General features: G+C 44.6%; 2 protein-coding genes across 7 annotated transcripts in view; both read right to left on the minus strand.

The window, feature by feature from the left end:
• The window catches only part of wdr7 (WD repeat domain 7), a 68514-nt gene extending 49204 nt beyond the window's left edge, over positions 1-19310 (minus strand). For 3 of the 5 annotated variants that reach the window (XM_030341433.1, XM_030341435.1, XM_030341432.1), the window contains exons 1-16: positions 19167-19310; positions 16781-16952; positions 16294-16400; positions 15964-16042; positions 15567-15741; positions 15055-15131; positions 13340-13459; positions 12488-12633; positions 11663-11765; positions 10060-10185; positions 7470-7611; positions 6738-6853; positions 5955-6087; positions 5400-5620; positions 2508-2703; positions 1-74 (exon numbers count right to left, since the gene is read on the minus strand). The exon at positions 1-74 is cut by the window's left edge and continues 141 nt beyond it. In XM_030341433.1, coding sequence (XP_030197293.1) covers positions 1-74; positions 2508-2703; positions 5400-5620; positions 5955-6087; positions 6738-6853; positions 7470-7611; positions 10060-10185; positions 11663-11765; positions 12488-12633; positions 13340-13459; positions 15055-15131; positions 15567-15741; positions 15964-16042; positions 16294-16400; positions 16781-16939 — 1974 coding nt within the window. In that variant the 5' untranslated portion in view covers positions 16940-16952; positions 19167-19310. The remainder of the gene's footprint in view (positions 75-2507; positions 2704-5399; positions 5621-5954; positions 6088-6737; positions 6854-7469; positions 7612-10059; positions 10186-11662; positions 11766-12487; positions 12634-13339; positions 13460-15054; positions 15132-15566; positions 15742-15963; positions 16043-16293; positions 16401-16780; positions 16953-19166) is intronic. The other 2 variants (XM_030341436.1, XM_030341434.1) reach the window with 1 other exon arrangement.
• A 393-nt stretch (positions 19311-19703) lies between these two features.
• atp8b1 (ATPase phospholipid transporting 8B1) overlaps positions 19704-24660 on the minus strand; it is a 32216-nt gene continuing 27259 nt past the window's right edge. For both annotated transcript variants that reach the window (XM_030342249.1, XM_030342250.1), the window contains exons 25-30: positions 24048-24271; positions 23469-23552; positions 22886-23131; positions 22107-22245; positions 21114-21244; positions 19704-21002 (exon numbers count right to left, since the gene is read on the minus strand). In XM_030342249.1, the coding sequence (XP_030198109.1) occupies positions 20790-21002; positions 21114-21244; positions 22107-22245; positions 22886-23131; positions 23469-23552; positions 24048-24271 (1037 nt within the window). In that variant the 3' untranslated portion in view covers positions 19704-20789. The remainder of the gene's footprint in view (positions 21003-21113; positions 21245-22106; positions 22246-22885; positions 23132-23468; positions 23553-24047; positions 24272-24660) is intronic.

A 24660-nucleotide genomic window follows, 5' to 3' on the forward strand; every position in this document is an offset into this window, starting at 1 on the left:
GGCTGGGGCCAGCTCGTCACACGCGTTCAGGATCTCCACCGCCGTGATGCCCATCACACAGCGGTCCAGAGCGCCTAGAGACACAACACAACGTAACACAACGTTACAAAGCAGTCCAGAGCCCCTAGAGACACAACACAACACAACGTCACACAGCTGTCCAGAGCCCCTAGAGACACAACGTAACACAACGTCACACAGCGTAACACAACGTCACACAGCGGTCCAGAGACCCTAGAGACACAACACAACACAATGTAACACAACGTAACAAAACGTCACACAGCGGTCCAGAGCCCCTAGAGCCACAACATCACACAAAAAAGATACCTTAACAATACAACTATCATAACATCACAATACAACTATCATAACAATACAACTATCATAACAATACAACTATCATAGCAATACAACTATCATAACAATACAACTATCATAACATCACAATACAACTATCATAACAATACAACTATCATAACAATACAACTATCATAACAATACAACTATCATAACAATACAAATATCATAACATCACAATACAACTATCATAACAATACAACTATCATAACAATTCAACTATCATAACAATACAACTATCATAACAATACAACTATCATAACAATACAACTATCATAACATCACAATACAACTATCATAACAATACAACTATCATAACAATACAACTATCATAACATCACAATACAACTATCATAACAATACAACTATCATAACAATGACACTACCATAACAATACAACTATCATAACAATACAACTATCATAACATCACAATACAACTATCATAACAATACAACTATCATAACAATTCAACTATCATAACAATACAACTATCATAACAATACAACTATCATAACAATACAACTATCATAACATCACAATACAACTATCATAACAATACAACTATCATAACAATACAACTATCATAACATCACAATACAACTATCATAACAATACAACTATCATAACAATGACACTACCATAACAATACAACTATCATAACAATACAACTATCATAACATCACAATACAACTATCATAACAATACAACTATCATAACAATTCAACTATCATAACAATACAACTATCATAACAATACAACTATCATAACATCACAATACAACTATCATAACAATACAACTATCATAACAATACAACTATCATAACATCACAATACAACTATCATAACAATACAACTATCATAACAATGACACTACCCCTGAGCTCGCTCTACCTGCTCCTTATTTTATAGAATATTTGCGGATATTTCTTACTTTGGGTAAAACACAGAGACAAAGAGAAAGAGGCGGTGAGAGAGAGAAGAAATGGAGAGGGGTAGGAAGTAAGGTAAGGGGAGGTAAGAAAGACATCACTGTGAACTGATCTGAGCACCACAGAGAGCAGAGCGAGGCGGAGACTCCCAGCACAGCACCAAGGACACCTCTCAGAGCGCACGTCTGTGTGTACCAGAGATGGAGGACTGTGAGAAATCGCCCAATTACACGTCCAACGCCTGAGCACACACACACTCTTCTTAATTTCACACTTAGCTACCCTGCAATCTCCAAGCTCTGCAGTGCACACGCACGCTCCGACGCACACGCACACACCATTCCCAGCGGCCCCACACAGCCATACATTATTATTATTATTATTAGAGATTAGCCAAAGGCTTCAGTGGCTTTAGACGCCACACTAGTGTGCCTAAGAACCTGCAGTACATAATTCCAGGGCATCAGCTAACAGATGCTAGTTAGCTCAACCGCGGTGAAGCTATAATACATTACACCAGCACTGGCGGACATTAATTAGCCACACTGCTAAGAAGCACCACTACCTTACACCAGGGTATGCGCTAAAAGAGTCTAATTAGCCAAAAGGAATCTCTCCTACAACGTCCTGCTGCAGCAATAGAAGGGTTTCTGGTCCAATTCCCTGCCTCATCCTGACAGCTGAGGTGCCCTTGAGCTGAGCACGGCACTTCAACCTTAACTAGCCCCTTGGTGGGACGCTTGTAGCCAGGGGGGAGGGGAGAGAGGAGAGGAGAGAGGAGAGGTGGGGAGAGAGAGGAGAGGAGAGGAGGGGAGGAGAGAGGAGGGGAGAGGAGGGGGAGGAGAGGAGGGAAGAGGAGGGGGAGGAGAGGAGGGAAGAGGGGAGAGGAGGGGAGAGGAGAGGAGAGGAGAGGAGAGGTGGGGAGGAGCAGAGGAGGAGAGGGGAGGAGGGGAGAGGAGGGGAGAGGAGGGGAGAGGAGAGGAGAGGAGGAGAGAGGAGAGGAGAGGAGAGGGGAGAGGAGGGGGAGGAGAGGAGAGGTGGGGAGGAGCAGAGGAGGAGAGGGGAGGAGGGGGGAGGAGGGGAGAGGAGAGGAGGGGAGGAGAGGAGAGGAGAGAGGAGAGGGGAGGAGGAGAGGAGGGGCAAAGAGTCAGTATGAGCCCAGGGCCTTGCGGCTGGGGGTCCGACCCCCTCGCCCCTGGACCGCCCTGCGCTCTTACCCGTGTCCATCTGCCAGACGTAGACGGAGCCGTCGGAGCAGCCCACCACCAGGTAGTCATCGGCGGGCCGCCACTTGATGACCTGGATGGGGAAGAGGTGTCTGGACGCCAGCATGATGCACTTCCTCTCCCTCAGACTGAGCAGCCCCACCGAGTGGTCGCTGGCCACCGAACACACGCAGTGCTGCACCCGCGTCTGTAGGGGGCGACGGAGAGAGGGGAGGAAGAGGTTAGAGATCCACTATCATGCTTTTTCAGGGTCCACAATATCACTTTGGGGTACTACTAGAATATGGTCACAGGACTGAGTGTTACAAATACCTTATTATTCTGACACTGTTCATTTCTGTAAAACTGTCAGCGTCTTTCAACATTAGGTTTGTATCATGTTGCTTTAAGCCCCCCCTCCCGAGCAGCCCAGTCTGCTGTGATTGGTGAGCAAGCCCACTTTGCGATTGGCCAAACGCTTTTTGCGCGTTTCCGCAAATGGTCACCCCCGAAAAGTTCTAAACATTGCGGGTAGCCGGGAGGCTGGCCTTCTGCACTTTAGCACCGCCAACTGCACAGTCTGACGTCAGACTGTTGGGTAAGTAATATTCTACATGCCTCCTATCAGTGTAGCAGACGTACAACATTTATGCAAACATCATATAACAGTCTGAAGCAAAGGGCAAAGTCAAAAAAACATTATATCCCCCGTTTAAGGGATGGGAATAGGGAGCCAACGGGGGGGATAGAAATATACAGTGTGTGGTCGGCTGTAAGACAGCTTCCATAATGAAGTCTGACTTTGGTAGGTCACTCTTTGTTCTCTTTACCTGACGACGTCACAAATTATAGATTCCTGCTTCAACGGTATCAACAATGGAATCACAAAGAAAACAAAAGTCCTACCAATGCTTGCATTTAATGAATAGGACTATGGTGTGTGTGTGTGTGTGTGTGTGTGTGTGTGTGTGTGTGTGTGTGTGTGTGTGTGTGTGTGTGTGTGTGTGTGTGTAAACAACTGACTTTAATGATATTGTCATTAATGCCATCTCCATAGATACAAGAAGACATAACCTTTGATGATTGTTTCCCGCACAAAGACCATCAGAAGACTTCTGCCAAACTGGGGGTGCTCCTAGATGATGTCATCGTCTATGACAGCATCCAGTAGAAAAGTGTCCAGAGATGAGGTTTCTTGTAGATTTATGTATTGTACTTATATAGAAAGTCTGCATGTGTGAAACTATATCCTTTTACATTGAACGTGCCCCCCGCCCTGTCAACAACACAAGTACAAACCATGGCACTGAATTGGACTTGGACTACACATGCCATGATTTCTATTTAGCGAAAAAGCAGAAAAATGTGTTGGTGAAAAGAAAAAATTAAACCGTCACCATCAGGTATCTTTGTCCTGTGTGTGTGTGTGTGTGTGTGTGTGTGTGTGTGTGTGTGTGTGTGTGTGTGTGTGTGTGTGTGTGTGTGTGTGTGTGTGTGTGTGTGTGTGTCACCATGGACATTTGACATGTTACTACAATCATAGCCCTATACTTATCTAAATCTGTTACATGTATTGATCATCCACAGTGGCAACTACATTCATATCATAACCCTATACTTATCTCAATCTGTTATATGCATGTTGGTTGATTGTAGCCTAAAATGATGACACAAGCTGAGGTAAGTAACAGTCTTTTCAGACAGCTATAAGTGAACCTCTCCGAGATTCCAACGCGTTGTGGTCAGGCATTGTGCAATCAGGAAGTGAATGCTCTCATTGAAAGATGGCCATAAGATTATATTATAAAGCAATTATGTGGTCACTTAAAACAGACGTTTTTTTATTATTCAGTGACCGAAAGGTGGATATAGGGTTACTTTGGTTGCTTGTATTTACAGCAATACAAAATGAAAATACCCTTGACCACAAAAAGGGGTTGTTGCTCCATTATAACTGTCCGCAATAAGTCAGCATTGAGAGTTTCCCTCTGATATCTTTCCAGTAGACAACTCGTCGGTTTTCGATGCTGATCTCATGACCAGGTCATAAGATTCCACTGTAATCTCCCTGAGACCACTTCAATAAAAAACATGTAAAAGCTGTATGTTGTTTGGATTGTTTTCCTAGTGGGATCCCTAGTGGAATAAAGACTGTTATAAATAAAGTGTGTTTTGTGGAAATATTAATCATAACTATAATATACAAATTATATTAACCTTGTTTATATAACTACTAGTCAGTTTAAAATAAATCGTATATATTCTCCCCATACCTCCCTTCCTCTCCGAGCTGTTAAGATAGTTTGTAACTGTCACTGTCGCCACGAAGTCTGATACTGAGACCAATCGACTGACTTATTTTCTGTGTAGATTATTTAAACAGTCCTGCAGCCTTGCTTGCAGACTTGCAGACATATCCACTTCACCCATATTGTATTGCAGTTTAAAGGTGACATATTATACCACCAGGTGTGAGTGTGATTAGCCGTTACAAGCCGTTTAGAGATTCTGCCCCTTCTGACATCACAAGTGGGCGTGTCCACCTAGATGTGTGCTGGATAGATCAGTCAACCAGCCTACCCAGTAGACTGAAGTTAACGTTGCTCATTTAACCGTCATACATCTCGGTGGACACCCCCACTTGTGGTGTCAGAAGAAGCAGATTTTCAAAACAGCTGGTAACGTCACTCCAACTCATCTTTGTTTCCTTTGTATAACTACCCACAATGCAATTTCAGTTGCAATTTCAATTTGCCAGTTTCCCTATCTTGTTCGCTCATTCTCATTATGCCTGGTAACTTTGCTGCCTGTACATTCCCATGCTCATGCTCTAAAATTAAGTCTAATATTTTGCTGACCGACGTGTTCTAAAAAGACGATTTTCCTCATCGGTGCGGATCTTACGCTGCAGTTCTCCGGGGGAACGATGAGCTGGCTGATCTCGCCGCCGTGGACACAGAAGATGTGCTTCATCTCGCCGGTGAAGATGTCCCACACGATGACGGAGAAGTCCACGCCGCCCGAGACCAGGGCGCGCTGGTCGTAGCGGGGGGACACCTGGTGGGGGTACAGCACGCACGTCACCTTGTTGCCATGGCCACGCAGGGTGCGGTGGGGCGGCCAGCCTGGAGCGGGGAGAGGAAGAGGGGGGGGGGGGGGTTAACCTTGAGGAAGGCGGGCCGTGGTGGAGTGTCTATATAGACAACTACTTTATTAATCCTTTGTTACAAAGTACCAATGAAAACAAAAAAACGGACTAAGAGAACAAACAAGACAGACGGTATAAACAGCATAAATAAGTGTAAAGAGTAAAGCGTCAATTAATTAGTGGCTAAGTACCAGCACTTCACAGTATAATAAAGTGTACATACAGTATACACAGTGCACGTTATTCTAAACACATAGTATTCAGTGTGTAGCATGTGAAGCATGTTCAGCAGATATAGCGCGCGTACACACCCCTCCTGAGCATGTGTTCCCCCTGCAGCAGCTGCACGATGGCCGTCTGCGTGGCGGGGACCAGGATGATGGAGCCGTCCTCCCGCCCGCAGACCAGACGGCCCTGGGACGGGATGTACACGCTGGCTGTCACCTGAGGACACACCCAGGGGGAGGGGTGGGGGTTATTAAGGTGTGTTACAGTAAAGAGCAGGGTTTATTAGGGTCTACTGTGGTAGAGAACAGGGCTCCTCGGGTTCTATTAAAGAACAGGGCTCCTCGGGTTCTATTAAAGAACAGGGTTCCTCAGGTTCTATTAAAGAACAGGGCTCCTCGGGTTCTATTAAAGAACAGGGTTCCTCAGGTTCTATTAAAGAACAGGGTTCCTCAGGTTCTATTAAAGAACAGGGTTCAGGTTCTATTAAAGAACAGGGTTCCTTGGGTTCTATTAAAGAACAGGGTTCCTAGGGTTCTATTAAAGAACAGGGTTCCTAGGGTTCTATTAAAGAACAGGGTTCCTCGGGTTCTATTTAAGAACAGGGTTCCTAGGGTTCTATTAAAGAACAGGGTTCCTCGGGTTCTATTAAAGAACAGGGTTCCTAGGGTTCTATTTAAGAACAGGGTTCCTCAGGTTCTATTAAAGAACAGGGTTCCTCAGGTTATATTAAAGAACAGGGTTCCTCAGGTTCTATTAAAGAACAGGGTTCAGGTTCTATTCAAGAACAGGGTTCCTCGGGTTCTATTAAAGAACAGGGTTCCTCAGGTTCTATTAAAGAACAGGGTTCCTAGGGTTGAAGGGCGGACCTTGATGGGTTCCTCTCCCCCCGGCGGGACGCTGAGCTGGTCGATGATGCCGGCAGACAGAGGAGTCAGCTTATCAAAGGCCTCCTGCAGGCTGACAGTGGAGGACACCTGCAGCTCTGGACACAGGAGACAGAGGGGGTCGTTTGACGTTGATTGGAGCACAGGATGGTTGAGGAACAGGTCAGTTACCAGTAGCGGATGTGGATAATCAATAAGTACAGGGTGATAACTCATGATGGCGGGGGGTTGAGTTATGGGGATGATTACCAGTAGTAGATATGGTTTGAGGTACACGGTTAATTACTGGTAATAGATATTGAGGTAGGAGGTTATAACTTGTAGTGAAAGGTGGTTTAGGGAAAGTTACTGTTAGATTATGTGGATTAAGGAACAGGTATAGTTACCTACCCCATGAATAGGACTGCCTGGGGCAGGTGTAGTTACAGGTGTAGTTAGAGGTATAGTTACAGGTGTAGTTACAGGTATAGTTACAGGTGTAGCTACAGGTGTAGTTACAGGTGAAGTTACAGGTATAGCTACAGGTGTAGCTACAGGTGTAGTTACAGGTGTAGCTCCAGGTGTAGTTACAGGTGTAGCTACAGATGTAGTTACAGGTGTAGTTACAGGTGTAGCTACAGGTGTAGCTCCAGGTGTAGTTACAGGTGTAGCTCCAGGTGTAGCTACAGGTGTAGTTCCAGGGGTAGTTCCAGGTGTAGCTCCAGGTGTAGTCACCTGTAGCAGGGGACCCTGGGGGGCAGGTATCAGGGACGCTCCACAGGGACAGGCGTCCAGCAGAGTCTCCCTGGACCAGCAGCTTGTGGAAGGGCTCCCTCCTCCCGTAGAAGAAGCGGGTGACCGGGGGGCAGATGAGGAGCTGAGAGGAGGAGGGGACTCACATCAGCACCAAGGCACAACCCATCAGTTCACTACTAAAGAGAACCTTTACACCCCAGCTTGTGGAAATCACAACCCCAAAGACAGCTAGAGAACCATCACTAATGTTGGCGGTACTATTGTGTTCCTGCAACTCTTTAAACTACACAGACCTGATTCAATTATGTGGCCTAATCCCCGACCCTTATAGCACAGGGCATTACTGTGAATGTGAGAATAATGAGGATTCAAATGATCTATTCTCTGTGGTATCCATAAGGATGATCAGACGTTTAGTCTGGCTGTGTGGTAGTAGTCTGCCATTGGACAGCCTGTAATGTTATTCCTCTCCCAGGGGAAATTGTCAGTAAACTATGATATGATCATTGAACAGATACGACTCATGTTTAATGTCAGTACTCCCCTCTGAGTTTCAGAAGAGCACCCCTATACGTGCACCCAGGGTGATGCTAACTGCTAGCAGCTAACAGGAAGTTGCGAGCATTGGGTTCACGTTCCCTTCCTTTCCTCAACTGCCGTTCACTTATTCTAGCTTGTGGCTCCCTTGGCTGATTATGTCGTGATATAAATGTAAGATGGAATAGTAACTAGTGGGCTATGGTGCTTATTATGGTCTGTGTGATGGTCTGGAAGGAAGTTGAAGAGATGTGGTGAAGCAGAGAATGGCTGGAGTCCTCGCTGTGTAGAAATCACCTGGACGTTACCTGGTGATCCATAGGACAGCCAGGGCAGTAATGCAAAGTTCCACCAGAAAACAAACCACCCGCCACACACACACACACACCAACAACTTAAACACACCGTCCAGAGGCGGGAGGACCCATGAAGCATTGAATCGTTTTTGAAGCTAGAACACCCCTAGGTTTCGAAGAGGCACCAACAAGCACACCGCAGTACAGCGCTGGACCATATGTCCGGGGATCCAGATGGGTGGGGTTAGAGATATAATGAAGTGTAGTAAGCTTTACACGGCACCCTCAGCACAGCAAACCACCCCAGGCAGAGCTCCACCCAGCTGGGCCCCCCTGGAGCTTACACTAACCTACACCGTAGCACTCCACATGCTCCTTCTTCTAGGAAGAAATTAACCCTACATTGTTTTACACGCACAAGAACGTCAGGGCCACTGTTAATTGTTCTTATCGACACAAAGGTGTTTTAGACTGTAGCAAATCATTAGACCAAGGTATCATAATAAACCAAACTGCAACCAGAGGGCCCATCTATCTCTTGCCTTGCTGTTGTTTCGCAACCTGAGAGTACGTCTCCCACTCTGGGGAGGTCCACCACAATGGTTTTGGGTTAAGTTAAATGATAGAGAAGCAGTTAGGGGACTTTGCATGCATCTTCATCTCGTTATGAAGATAGATGAGGAGGGTGATGGCAGAGTTGTCTTTAGTGGGGATAGAGCATGGAGCCAGGCAGGCCAGTGAGGTTCAGGGGCAAGGCCTGCCAGGTCACTCAGTCAGTCAACAAGCCAGTCAGTCAGTCTGTCTGTGTCTGTCTGTCATTGGTCTTCTAGCCAGCCAGTGAGGCAGTCAGTCAGTTATAGAGCAGTCAGTCAGTCAGTCAGTCAGTCAGTCAGTCAGTCAGTCAGCCAGCCAGTCATGGGCGGTCAGACAGTCCGTCAGGAAGAGGGGAAGGAAGCACAAGGACCACTCCCAGCAGGCTATCAGGGTCCAGAACTGGACTAGAAGGTCAATATACATTACTGGAATCTAGGATTAACTGCTCCGTTCTAGGATAATGTCAACCTACTCAAGGCTGTTCTAGGATAATGTAAACCTACTTAATGCTGTTCGAGGATAATGTCAACCTACTTAATGCATTTCCAAGATAATGTAAACTGAATTAAGGACACTGTTCTAGGGTAAATTAAACCAAATAATAGTGTTCTAAGATATTGTAAACTTCCTTGTTGCTTTACTATGATTACTTAAACCTAGTACTAATCCTGTAGAATAAATAAACCTACACAATACTGTTATATTATAATGTGACCTTATTTAGTACTGTTTTATGATAACGTATAACTACTCAATACTGCAGGATAATGTAAGCCTGCGTGCTTAATGTAACATTTCTGATTAATTTTCACATATTTCGTTGTCTGATATCAAGAAGGTATTACCTTATCTTATTCTATGACATCTATTTAGTGGTACTGCTGAACTCAAACTATCTGTTCATGATAAAGAGCTCCCCCTGCTGAGAGAGAATGATCCTCATTTGGCTCCACTTTCTGAGCAAACTGTAGAACCAGAAAGCCTTATTTTACAATTCTAAAAATGTTTACCCGCCCGACCTCAATTTTGAACCCTTTTTGTCCTTTCCAAAAATGGCTGCTGTTGGTTGTACAGTTTGGCTCAGAAACTTCCCTTCTTCCTGCTTTGGTTCCAATAGTTGTTCTTTTTCTTTTGGGGCTTACTGGCGCCTCTAGAGGCCGGTGGTAGAATAGCTGCTCTGGGGTGTAGAGCTCCATGTTGCACCCATGGGCAGGGTGACACATCCCCTCCTCAACCACCTCTTCCTCCTCGCCTCCTCCCTCCTCTCTCTGAGAGGAGCCGGGAGGGAGGGAGGGAGCGACAGCCGGAACAACAAAAACCATAAGTCAAAAGAATTGTAAAGAAATAACATAAACAAAAAGGGCACAGACAAATTTACAAACACATAATGTCAGCAACCACAAGGATTCTAAATCAAATCGGAGGAACCACAAAGACGCACAGAGATCGAGGCTCAGAAACATGGATTAGGCCTGGTCCTAACCTGATTAACTCAATACGAGCGTTTACCCCCCTGGGGATTAATAAAGGAATATAAAGGAAGATATCTTATCATACTAAAACCTAACATTAGCCAGAAACGTTACTGCTGCTCTTCATTGTTGAATGACTGAGCCTATGTGTGTCCACGGTAATGGTCGATATCCGCTTGAGAACTACCATATGTTCAATCCACTCATGCCTCCAATAACCGTGGAAATCCAAGCCTTATATCATCATTGTTTTCGCCCCGGAATTTTTTTAGGAATAAGCCAAAACATGTTTGGTCGAAGTTGTCGATATAAATCATGGATTTGTACTTGAGGAATGGTGACTTTATCTCAAGCATGATCCTTACCCAGTAAAACAGAACGTGAACAACCCTATGTATTCAATTAAAAAATATCACCACAATAATAATCCATGTAGTGTCATTCATTCTTATGCCAACTGCAAAAACGTCTGAGAATGTATACATATAGATAGAACTAGAACTAGCTGTTAAGATGCCTTTAGTCAGTTAAGTGGTGAAAGGTTTAAATGCACAATTTTCTTTTTACTTTTAATTTGTACATAGAAGCAGGCCTAATCCATGTATGTGAGCATCCTAACTTAAATCTAGAACACAACACAAATAAAGTTAGAACATAAAGTATGCATAAGTTATACACATGAAAAGCTTATGAGGCCAATTAAACACATATTTCTACAAAAAGAGTCATTTTAAAACCGCTCAAGCCTCCCAGGAAGATGTTTGTGGAGTTAATTTAGTATTGCACCATTTTTTTATACTTTTTCTTATAGTATTGAGCATACAGTTTTCCATCTGGAAAATGTCCTGAAATACCGGAACCATGTTACAAAATAACAAACATTATACAACTGACATAATCCTTCTCTGGAAAACAATTCATTTCATGTTGAAGAGTATAACAATTGGAAAATATTTATTTTCTTATTATCAAAAAGAAGAAAACAAAAATGTGTGTAGCTCAGAACAAAAATATTGTAGTCGAAACAAGAAATAGTTAAATATATAACTTTTTGTGTCACGTTGGGATTGTGTGTGTGTGTCATGTTGGGGTTGTGTGTGTCACGTTGGGGTTGTGTGTGTGTCATGTTGGGATTGTGTGTGTGTCACGTTGGGGTTGTGTGTCACGTTGGGGTTGTGTGTGTGTCATGTTGGGATTGTGTGATTGTGTGTGTGTGTGTGTGTGTGTGTGTGTGTGTGTGTGTGTGTGTGTGTGTGTGTGTGTGTGTGTGTACCTGTTTGTCGGTGCGCTCTGTGATGCTGTAGATAAGGGGAGGGATGGACGCCTCCTTTGTTTTCCCAACATCGCTGCGGAAATGTTCACTAGCAGGAAGGCAGCTGGAACACACACACAGTATACACACACATTAACACCGACACATTTATATACACACACACACACACATACAGTATATACACACACATTAACACTAACGCATTAATAAACACACACTTTATTTTTATGATATTATTGATGCTGCTACTTACTTATTTATTTATTTATTTTTACTTTGTTCCTTTTCATATGGTTTCTTATTCTTATTCTTATTTATTTAATCTTTTACTGTTGCTGCTATGTGAATGTTGAGGAACCAAGCCTAAGATTTTTACTCTTGAGTACTGTACTATAAGATGTAATAAAAGTGATTCTGATTCTGATTCTGACACACGCATACAGTATATACACACGTTAACACCAATGCATTTATATACACACACACACGCAGTATATACACACACACGCACACACACACAATAACACCAACACATTTATATACACACACGTAGTAGCAGGCAGACAGCTGTAAGACACTGAGTATGTATTGCAGTGACATTAATATTAAAATGCACTAATTAACACACACACACACACACACACACACACACACACACACACACACACACACACCGAGTGGCAGGCAGACAGCTTGAACGAATACCGTCCAGTATATTAACATACATACATACACATATAGTCACACACTTTAACGCACACACATTAAAACATCCACACGATGGAGAGCGAGGGATTGGCTGAGCTGGAGGGGGGCAGGGCTTACCTAGCAGGCAGAGTATAAATGCAGCTGCAGCCGTCCTCGGTCCAGATGATGACCTTATCAGCGGCGATGAACTCCCCCCCGGTCCAGGCCTGGTCCGCCTCGCTGGGCACCGAGCAGAGCAGGGAGTAGTCCCCCGCATCAAACACCTGCACCACAAACCAGTGTCAACAGGTGGTACTGCAGCACTACCCTCAGCCCCTCTGAGCACACCACCTGGAGGTTGATCTGGGCTGTACTGTGCAGTACTGTAGTATGACTGTAGTCTTACCCTCCAGTACTTGGAGCAGACCAGCAGCAGGCTGCTGAGTGTTGTACTGTAGTATGACTGTAGTATGACTGTAGTATGACTGTAGCATGAATGTAGTATGACTGTAGCATGACTGTAGTCTTACTGTAGTATGACTGTAGTGTGACTGTAGTGTGACTGTAGTGTGACTGTAGTATGACTGTAGTCTTACTCTAGTATGACTGTAGTGTGACTGTTGTGTGACTGTAGTATGACTGTTGTGTGACTGTAGTATGACTATAGCATTACTGTAGTGTGACTGTAGTATGACTGTAGTCTTACCCTCCAGTACTTGGAGCAGACCAGCAGCAGGCTGCTCTGTGTTGTACTGTAGTATGACTGTAGTATGACTGTAGAATGACTGTAGTATGACTGTATTCTTACCCTCCACTACTTGGAGCAGACCAGCAGCAGGCTGCTCTGTGTTGTACTGTAGTATGACTGTAGTATGACTGTAGTCTTACCCTCCAGTACTTGGAGCAGACCAGCAGCAGGCTGCTCTGTGTTGTACTGTAGTATGACTGTAGTATGACTGTAGTATGACTGTAGTATGACTGTAGTCTTACCCTCCAGTACTTGGAGCAGACCAGCAGCAGGCTGCTCTGGGTGAAGGAGCAGAAGGAGATGCTATGGCAGCCCTGGCAGTAGATGGGCTTGGACTCCTCCTCAAACACTGGGTCCAGGTCCTGGAGGGAGAACACAGTGTCTTTACCACCTGGGTAATGTACACGTTACCACCGGATAATCTACCCTTTCCTTTTAATACTTGGATAATGGTACAGGACACCTATTCATGCAAATGGCGCCAAGTAATCTGGTAAAGAAAGACTGTAGCGCAGGACTGAGGCACGTGCCTCGCAACGTGTATTGACAACCAAAGGGTTGATCAACAATTAGTTTTTCCTCCTATTTTAACTAACCTACTATCAGAAGTGACTCTATAAACAAGGTTAGGGCACGTAGACTCTTCAAATATCACTCTAAGATGTGCTTGACAGCAGAACACCAGATATAGTTTGCCATCTCTCCCGTTGATCTGACGCCCACACCTCTGTTCTCCACACGCCTGCTGCTCACCAGATCATTGCTCTGCTCTCCATCAGAGTAGCTAACGTTGTGGCTATGATTTGGTTTTTATTATTGAAGATAAGATAATAATGTTAAAGGGGACATATTATACCACCAGGTGTGAGTGTGATTAGCCTTATAAGCCATTTCGAAAATCTGCCCAATATCAAATCACCAGTGGGCGTGTCCACCTAGATCTGTGCTGGATAGATGAGCAACGTTTACTTCAGTCCACTTGGTAGACTGGTAGACTGTTCTATCCAGCACACATCTAGGTGGACACGTTCACTAGTGATGTCATAAGGGGCAGATTTTCGAAACGGCTTGTAATGCTAATCACGCTCACACCTGGTGGTATAATATGTCCCCTTTAAAGGGTTAGGTTAAGGTAAATGATGCTGGGATATAGGGTTGCCGCGGTAAACGGTATTACCGGTGTTACCGGTGTTACCGGTGTTGAGGCCAACACCCATTACTCTGTGTTGCACACCGGCAACACCGAGTTTCTTTATTTTATTTATTTTTTCAGTAATAAAAAACAAATTCAGTAAAAATGAAGAATATAATTATAATTAAAAAAATTAAAATGTGTAGAATAGGCCACAGTTCTGTTCTGTGCGGGAGAATTGTCGCACCGAGAATTGACGTGCTTCCTTACAAGACCGGTAACCATAGCAACGCCGGTAAACAAACTACGTGAGCTCCCCGCGCTACGACCATCTGGAGGCGCACAGAGCTTTTGGCCGTGATATTATGATATATAAAACTATATTATACTATTACATAAAGAACGTTATAAGACCCCGAGTTGACCTATAGTTTCAAAGTTAATACCGTTTATACCGGTAATACCGGTGTTGACACGAGCGTATTACTCGGTGTGAAAATGTCCACACCGCGGCAACCCTACTGGGATATTGTCGCACCGAGAACAGACACACAGATTTTAAAAAAGGGAGCCGCTGTTTGATAGAGACATTGCTCTCAAATATTTTCTGTTAAAGGCATAAATGTCTATTCTCTTATCTTTTAGTGGATTGCCTGAAAACGATGAAAGACACCCCACCCCGTCCGCCTGTCGCCCCCTGGCATTCAGATCACATTGGCGATCTAAAACAAGCCTGATTGGACAATATAGAACAGAAAAGATGGCCAACCCTGGAATACAGAGTAAGCTGCGGGCAGCCTGGGGCAGAGCGGGTTTGGAGGGTACCTGCATTCTGCTGACCTCAGCAGTGATGATCCAGACCTTCAGTATGCCCGTCACTGAAACCGCCACCACCGTGTCCTCTGATGGGGAGAGACACACACACACACACACACACATATGAGAACTGTGGAGTGAGAATACAGACATATGCAGTTTGTATCTAGAGTAATGTACGCATACATGGTGAGATATATAACCTGGCTGGTCTATGAGTCTATACATTATGTACATACACTATGTAGCCTACACATGAATATATATTTTAGGAATGTCAATTAGACAAAAAACATCTAAATTGATATTGTGTTCCAAAAAAGAGCAGATTTGAATATATTTGAATATTAATTGAGAAGACATCATCTTATCATCATCAAAATGATTCTTCTACAAACACGCGTGTGTGTGTTTGTGGGTGTGTGTGTGTGTGTGTGTGTGTGTGTGTGTGTGTGTGTGTGTGTGTGTGTGTGTGTGTGTGTGTGTGTGTGTGTGTGTGTGTGTGTGTGTGTAAGGCTCACCCTGGGTGCGGTGGGACCGGATGATGCTCATGGAGCTGATCCAGTCTGGAGAGATCTTGGACACCAGGGAGTAGAGGACCTCCAGGCTGGTGCCGTCCACCACCAGGATCTCTGGGTAATGGCCGTGACACAGCAGACGTCCCTCCCTCTCCGCTCCGAACGAGAACTGGTAGAACTGCACACACAATCATAATGAGGAACGTGTGTTTATGAACCTTCATGTATAGAAACACTTTGTTATGACATCATGAAGGCGGACTGCACTGTCTCAAGCATAGTTCCAATTTTAGATTTGATATGCTATCTCCTGTACATCATTCATTGTACTTCAATAAACATTTCAAGATAAGGTCAGATGTGTGGGTGAGTGAGTGAGTGAGTGTGTGTGTCCCCTTACCTGTATGCCAGTGTGTGCGCAAGCCAGTTTAGTGAACTCAATACAGCGACCATCATTCACATCCCATAAACACATCTCCCTGGAAACACACAGGTGGCATCATCAGTCATGAAGAAGGGTTCTCAGTGAGTTGTTCTAAGGGGATAGTACTGCACCATATATAAGCATATCCATCAACAGTTACTAGAGGCGTTTCATGTATGTGGTTGATCGTACAACAAACCAAACATCACCCATTGTGGTTCTCTTAGAGTTAGGGTTGGGGCTAACCCTTACTAAAAGATAAATAGAGTGTTGCAGTGAGAGGGTAACTGCATCTTCTGAACTCACCCACTCTCTGAAGCGCTGACGATGTACTGTTTGTCAGTGCAGGCGCTTGCCTTTGCCAAACAGGTGATTGCGGCCGTGTGACCAAACAGCATTGCCCTTGGGCAGATCTGGAGAGAGACAGAGGGTGAAAGAGAGGAATGAACGATCAAGCTTTCACCATTCTTCACATCCAAACACATTATCATTGCCATCATCACGATTCTCACTCAAACATGAATCCCTATTTGTAGTTCACGTGGCAGGATATTACTTAGAGTGTAATCAACATATTGAACTGCATTTCGGTGATTACCTGTAGCTAAGGTGTTACCTGTAGCTCAGGTGTAATTAATATTACCTGTAGCTCAGGTGTTATTAACATATTTACCTGTAGCTCAGGTGAAATTAACATATTTACATGTAGCTAAGGTGAAATTAACATATTTACATGTAGCTAAAGTGCAATTAACATATGTACCTGTAGCTCAGGTGTAATTAACATATGTACCTGTAGCTCAGGTGTCATGTCCCAGAAACAGATCTGTCCGTCATGGCAGCCAGTGACGATGGTACTGAAGTCATCCATCACCAGCAGACTGCTGATGCAGTGAGTTGGAGCTGTGCGGCCCCATAGCACTATGGGTAAAACTAGGTTGTTCCCCGACATAATGATGACCTCTCTGAAGGAGGACAGAGGGAGACATTCATTTGTATCAAACATGTCAGATAAGAAGCAACAGGCAAACATGATGAAGAGAGTCTGAAGAGGAGTAAGAGGATGCTAAACACTTGGTCCCCCCCCCCCTTTAAATAAATCCTATCAATGTAAACATTTGACAACGATTTAGTTTTACCCACTAAATAAATAAATAAATACAGAAATGTCAATAAATGTAGATGGATAATCAATGTGTGGTAGTGGAAAGTGGAAAAACGAATGGTACAACTTAAACAAAACCTTTGCAATGCAATTCAAATTGCATTTATCAAGAGGAAGCCAGGTGTTATAAACAGAGGTGGGATCATGGCATATGAAATCACTTTGGATTTGCTGTGTTATTGATCAACAAAATATGGATGAATATCCATTTTTCATTATACATACATACATACATACATACATACATACATACATACATACATACATACACATACATACATACATACATACATACATACATACATACATACATACATACATACATACACACATACACTATTCATTAGCTCCTTCCCAGTTTACACAGTTTGGAAAGTATAAAACTACACTATGTAACTTGTTTAGACAGAAATTCTGTCAACCGTGCCTTGCTCAAAAACAGCTTGACGAATGTTGCCATGAAGAGTCAGAGGACTCTCCCTGTCTATGTTGTAGGTCAAAAGGCTGAATTTAACTTAACATACCAAGTGTGCATCTTGTCCTTTAAGTAATACAATAACGTTACCTATCTAAACAAGTCTTTAGCTCTGGTCAAACAATTGATTAAGCTTAGATTTTCTTGTGAGCAGTGTTGGTCCCTCTGAAACGAAATAGATACTATTCATCCAGTATAAAGGAAACAATCATACTATCTCAAATAGCTGATGGCAATCTGTTATTGCTGAAACTTTAAATAAGTTGTTTTTCGGCCTTTCCCTGCAAACAGTCAGCCAGCCAGATACCAGTCATCACGACGCAGCCACCAAGAGACAAAAGGTACTGTCCTTCTGATCAACACCATAGAACCAACAAGCCTCCTCAATAACTAGAGCTACTGTCCTCTGATCAATAACTAGAGGAACTGCTTTCTGATCAACACTACAGAACAAACAAGCATCCTCAATAACTACAGGTACTGTCCTTCTGATCAATAACTAGAGGTACTGTCCTTCTGATCATAACTATAGGTACTGTCCTTCTGATCAATAAGGTACTGTCCTCCTGATCAATAACTGTGGGTACTGTCCTTCTGATCAATAACTAGAGGTACTGTCCTTCTGATCAATAACTAGAGCTACTGTCCTTCTGATCAATAACTAGAGGTACTGTACTTCTGATCAATAACTATAGGTACTGTCCTTCTGATCAACACTACAGAACCAACAAGCCTCCTCAATAACTAGGTACTACTACAGACCTTCTGATAAACACCGGAGAACCAACAAACCTCCTCAATAACTATAGGTTCTACTACTGACCTTCCGATAAACACCGGAGAACCAACAAGCCTCCTCTATAAATACAAGGACCGTCCTTCTGACCAACACCACAGAACGTACAAGCATCCTCAATAACTATAGTCTGTCTTTCCGATCAATAACTGTAGGCACTGTCCTTCTGATCAACAACACAGAACCAACAAGCCTCCTCGATCATTTAAATGGAGATAATTTTGTTTAAGTTAAATCATTATACGAGTTATATATTATTATATCAGTTATATATTAGAACATTAAGTGATGTGGCGCAGCTGCAATGAAATGCTTCATTGACTGATGAGGGAGACTTGTGAAAGGATGGTTCTGGTCTGGTCTAGTCAATGAGAATCTATAAAGAAATACCAAACAGGATTGTGTTCACCAGAGGAAAACATTTGACAGCTGGTGTTGAGATCAGGTCCTTAGTGATGCGACTGTTCACATAACTCGTTCACTACCCGCATACAATGGACATGAATGCATATATAAGGGGACAAAAAAAGAGCAACAATAGGTAAAATACGGTGTATTCATGTGTAATCGTGCGGGTAGACTTCAACACCATGACGGACAGCAGGATGGCTTAGCGAAGATGATAGACGGAGGTTAAGGATACACCTGCAGTGTCGATGCTTCCGGGTTAGCACCACGGCTAAAGGAGACAGATGCTACCATTAGTAATAATAATAAATACTCGCACCGAGCTCACTGCTTACCAGACTTGTTGCCTATTGAAACATATCCTGCAGAAGTTATAAATCCAACAAGCTCCTGTCCTTATCCCGATCACTACCACCGGGATTTAATCGAATGACAGCAGAGCCCTAAACGATGTCGGTCCGCTGCAGTCAGCTGATCGCCCGTCGTCTGCGGCGCACTTCCGGTGGAGGGATGTCAGAGTAAAAGCCCGCGTTGGATTCGAATGAACATATAAACATGTTTAAAGTGTCACGACATAAAAAAGCGCATTGCAGTTCACGGTTTTTAACAAATATTTACATATCTATGTGTCGAAATAGCTATATGGTTTTAAGTATCACAAATATAAAACATACAGACCAATGCATCTATAGATGATATATATTTATATAGATGTAATGATGTCTATCTATATAAATACATTTTATCAGCATTAGATTCATGGGTATACACGCCAGTGAAGAGCAGTGACTTCTTGTACATAGAATATGTTTGTAACTAGAAATTGAATGTTTGACCATAATTGAATCGGTCGATACCAATGCAAGTCTAGGTTGAGATTGTTAAACAGGCCTTTATTAACAACCACAGGATAAAACAGTGCTGGACGTCCAAGCATCCTACACACTTGGACTGCAATAATAAGAGAATGTAACAGAACAGATATATTTTAAAATGTAGTTTTCACGAGTGCTGTAACAAGATTTCAAATAAAAACATTGACAAATAAAAGAAAACCTCTTTGGTTTCATCAAGTTCAGCTACTCAGAAGTAGCAAGTCATCATGGTTGGTGCATTAAAAAGCTAAAATATAAGAACGCAAGGTTAGATTGTTTCTTAATTTCTCTTAGGGACACAGTTCTTGTAGAGAGAAAGGTGTGGAAGCAGAAAGACAAAACAAAAAAACCACCACCCATTACATTCAGCATGACATCATTCAGGCTCACACACCTGCCGTACTAAATACATCAGACGTAAGGCAGTTCAAACCAGACGGACACGGCACTACATTTAAAAAGACAAAAGGGCATTTCACCTCTGACGGTCGAAGCCCTTCGTCTCTGGACACTTACTACCGAGTAGAAAACCTTGTCACATATAAAAACAAACCTAAGCTTCTTTCTTATTGGATGGAGAATCACTAATTAAATATATACATTTATGTTAAGTATATATATATTAAAGGGTTAGCTAGACTATGACCAAGTCTCCTATCTTAAAATCCTGAGTATCATAACATTACGTCACACATTTCCTGCGTGAAAGGAAGCCCTGGGATCCTTGGCGTTGGCGTCGGTGGGGTGTGCGGGGGGGTCCAGGTCCAGTTCAGGGTCCAGGGACCAGGGTCCAGGGACCAGGGTCCGGAGCACCGCTGGTGATCTTCAGACATCTCCAAAATGTTCTCCAAACCTAATCTCATGTTTTCATAATTTATTGCTGAATACGGCCCAGTAACCTTGTGGGGGGCCGGTTTCACGCATTAAGTCTTGTCGTAAGTAAAGCACTGACGGGATTCCCGTCCAGTGGGATCCTCCCTATTCCCGCCCACCTGTACCTAGCACTAAGCTAACACCATGTTACCATGGAAGGCTACCCCCCACAACATGTACAGGCCCCCCATCCCGGAGCAGGCCCCCCGGTCAGATGTTCTCCCCCTCCCGGATGCTTTTCTGGGCCCCGCCCGCCACGGTGGGCCGGCGCCGGATGCTGCGACCCGACGAGATGAGGTCGGCGTATCCGCGGGAGTGGGAGAAGGCGTAGCCCGAGCGACGGGAGCGCCCCCCTCTCTGGAACGTGGGTGGCCTCTTCTCCTCCTCTGCCTCCATCTCGTACTTCTTCCTGTTCCTCTGGACCTGTTGCCATGGACGCCAGGGTACCAATCAGTTAAGGTGTAGGTGCTCGCACAGTTTGGGCCACACCGTCACATGAGACGAGGAAACGGCGTCGGGGGGGTGGGGTCGTACCTTGTCTCCTACAGAGGGCCAGATGGTCTTGGAGAGGAACTGGATGCAGATGACGGGCAGCAGGCTGATGCCCACCGTCAGGATGATGGTCAGCCACAGGTAGGGCTGCCGCAGGGCGTTGGAGGCCGTGCCTGCACACACGTTAGGGACCGCTTCAACATGTTAGGGACCGCTTCAACACGTTAAGGGACCGCTTCAACGCGTTAAGGGACCGCTTCAACGCGTTAAGGGACCGCTTCAACGCGTTAAGGGGCCGCTTCAACACGTTAAGGGACCGCTTCAACGCGTTAAGGGACCGCTTCAACGCGTTAAGGGACCGCTTCAACGCGTTAAGGGGCCGCTTCAACGCGTTAAGGGGCCGCTTCAACGCGTTAAGGGGCCGCTTCAACGCGTTAAGGGACCGCTTCAACGCGTTAAGGGACCGCTTCAACGCGTTAAGGGGCCGCTTCAACACGTTAAGGGACCGCTTCAACGCGTTAAGGGACCGCTTCAACGCGTTAAGGGACCGCTTCAACGCGTTAAGGGGCCGCTTCAACGCGTTAAGGGGCCGCTTCAACGCGTTAAGGGGCCGCTTCAACGCGTTAAAGGGCCGCTTCAACGCGTTAAGGGGCCGCTTCAACGCGTTAAGGGGCCGCTTCAACGCGTTAAGGGGCCGCTTCAACGCGTTAAGGGGCCGCTTCAACGCGTTAAGGGGCCGCTTCAACGCGTTAAGGGGCCGCTTCAACGCGTTAAGGGGCCGCTTCAACGCGTTAAGGGGCCGCTTCAACGCGTTAAGGGGCCGCTTCAACGCGTTAAGGGGCCGCTTCAACACGTTAAGGGACCGCTTCAACACGTTAAGGGACCGCTTCAACACTTTAAGGGACCGCTTCAACAGGTTAAGGGACCGCTTCAACAGGTTAAGGGACCGCTTCAACACGTTAGGCAGTAAATATTATCTGTAGTTCGAGATAGAGACAGGTAGAGACAGACAGGGAGAGAGAGACAGGTACTGACCAGTAAAGGTGAAGTAGGTGGGGAAGATGACGTGGATGCCGGCGCTGTGAATGTCGAACATGATGCCGAAATAGATGGCCATGCTGCACAGCACCGCAAAACAGTTCACAAAGGTCCAGTAGGAGGTCTCCAGGGAGATCTACAACACGTTAAGATATACACATGAATACACAAACACTTTAAGACACACACACAGTTAAAACATGTCTATAACATAAAAATACAATTCCCAACAATAGAGATATACTTAGTGTTCTCTAAAGTTTAAATTAATCCCTCACGTCCTGCATTTATGAGAAGTTCAACGTCGCTACACACACAGACTAAATGTGTGTAGGGTTAGAACCCTACACACACACACACACAAATACCTGCAGTCCTCCCAGGTGTTGACACAAGTTACATTGCTGTGCAGAGGTTCGTACCAAGTAATTACTGATTGGTGGAGCAGGGAACAGTCTAGTGTTGTCCGTTTTCAGACAGACAGACGGACATTAATTCACCAGCCAAAATCAAAACACTATTTCTAACGTGTGATACACCAACCACTTCATCCAACATATTTGCAATGAAAAAGACACGTTTCCGAATATGCCGGTAGGTTGGTCTCCATCTGGGCTCGGACACTGCCCTGCCCCCTTGTGTCAGGGTTAAAGTGACGTGTAAAGATAAGGCAGGCTGCTCTAAGACCCTCTAACGCTGCATCATGTCTCCGAGTTGATCTTCACCAACGCGCTGTACACAGAACCGTAAACCCGGCTTCAACCGGTGGTACTGACCTGCAGGTTGACGGTGATGATGAGGGAGGAGGCGGTCACCACGGCGAAGGACTGGTAGTCGGAGGGCGCCTCCCCGTCCTGCCCCATGGTCTGGAGGAAGGCTCCGTACGGGATGAAGAAGATGATCAGCGACACGAAGATCCCGTGGAACAGACTGATGAAGAACTTCTTGAAGTTGAACAGCGCCCCCCTCTGGCCCGGAAGGTAGAGCTTGGGGAACTTCAGACTCAGCTTGTCGTTCACGTCCTGCAGGGAGTACAAACAAATGTTCAGGCTCAATCATTTATTTTGATCGATAAGATAGTCTGATAACTTAATGTGCACATCATTAAAAACAGAATATGGTTTAAAAAACTAGAAAGACCATTATACTGTAACTAAAACCAGAACCTTCCCTTTACTTCAATACTTCCCTAGTTAGAATTGCTTATTGGTATTGCTACATAGCTTGGGATACTGAACATATTTTTCTGCAACTAGAAATGATGTTAAAGTGCCTTCAACTTCTCTTCTATGGCAAGAGTGTGTTAATGATGGTTTAGTTGAAAGTGGATGTGATCCGAGTGTTAAGGTCCTTCATTACCTGATCCATTAGTCCCACTAGTAGCACGGGCAAACTGCTGTAGCACACGTTGTAGAGGGTGATGAACCAGTCTTCATACGCCACCTAGAGTACAGAGTCAGCATTACAGTTACCATACTGCTCAATCCGGCAACCACACACACCTTAGTACACCAACGATATACCTTAATACATGTAACTATACTAACTAAATACAGCTCAATAAAGCCCAAAATAGTGACTCAATATATGTTAATATAATGAAATACAGCTTGATACAGTAACCACACACCTTAATACAACAATGATAAACCTAAATACACCTTACTATGCTAACCAAATACGGCTTAATAGTTACTAAATAAAGCTTACTATAGCAGCTAAACACACTTTAATGTGGGACCCAAGTACACTTTGATACCTATATTGGTATTAAACCGGAAAATAACCCTCCTAAATTAACCAGAATACTCCCCAACTACCCCTTGTAGTTAAAGCATGACTAGCATGACTAGCATAATTCCAAGTTCAACATGTACCCTCCCATCCCATCACAGTCGCCCGCTGGCGTCACGTGACCCAGCAGGAGGCGGGGCTAACCTGGGCGGAGAAACCGTTGAAGAAGGAGAACCAGAAGTGGACGAGCGTGAAGGCAAAGTTCTTGAAGAAGAAGTAGCGCAGGAACTTGCACATGCGGATGTAGGACCAGCGGCCGTGCACCAGCAGGAGGCGCTCCAGGTAGCGGAACTGGGCGAAGGCGTAGTCGCTGGACATCACCGCCTGCATGCCCTCCTGGCCGGAGATCCCCACCCCGATGTCCGCGGCTGGGGAGCGGGACAGGAATGAGACGTCAGCATGTAGAGGGAGAGACATCAGCATGACAAGCGGCAACCCACTCTTACCATCGGAGAGGGGCTTGTGATGGCTAACAAAGGAAAAGTCATTCGACAAAACCGTACATGAATGTGGGCAGGGCCACAACACACTATTCAACACACTATTGCGCTAACAACATAACTTTCAACCATCGTTACCGTCTTACTTCAGTGTAATGTCCATAAGGACATGAAAACACATAACGACTTAAACCTGTTTACCATATTAAAATCCATGGGTCTTTGGGAGCAAACTGCCATTTGATTAGACGAGCCCTAGCCATAGGAAACCCAATGCTAGCCAAAACGCTGCCCAATGCCTTAGCAAACAGACTAGT

Source organism: Gadus morhua, chromosome 19 (genome assembly GCF_902167405.1).
Source record: "Gadus morhua chromosome 19, gadMor3.0, whole genome shotgun sequence".
Classification (NCBI taxonomy): Eukaryota; Metazoa; Chordata; class Actinopteri; order Gadiformes; family Gadidae; genus Gadus; species Gadus morhua.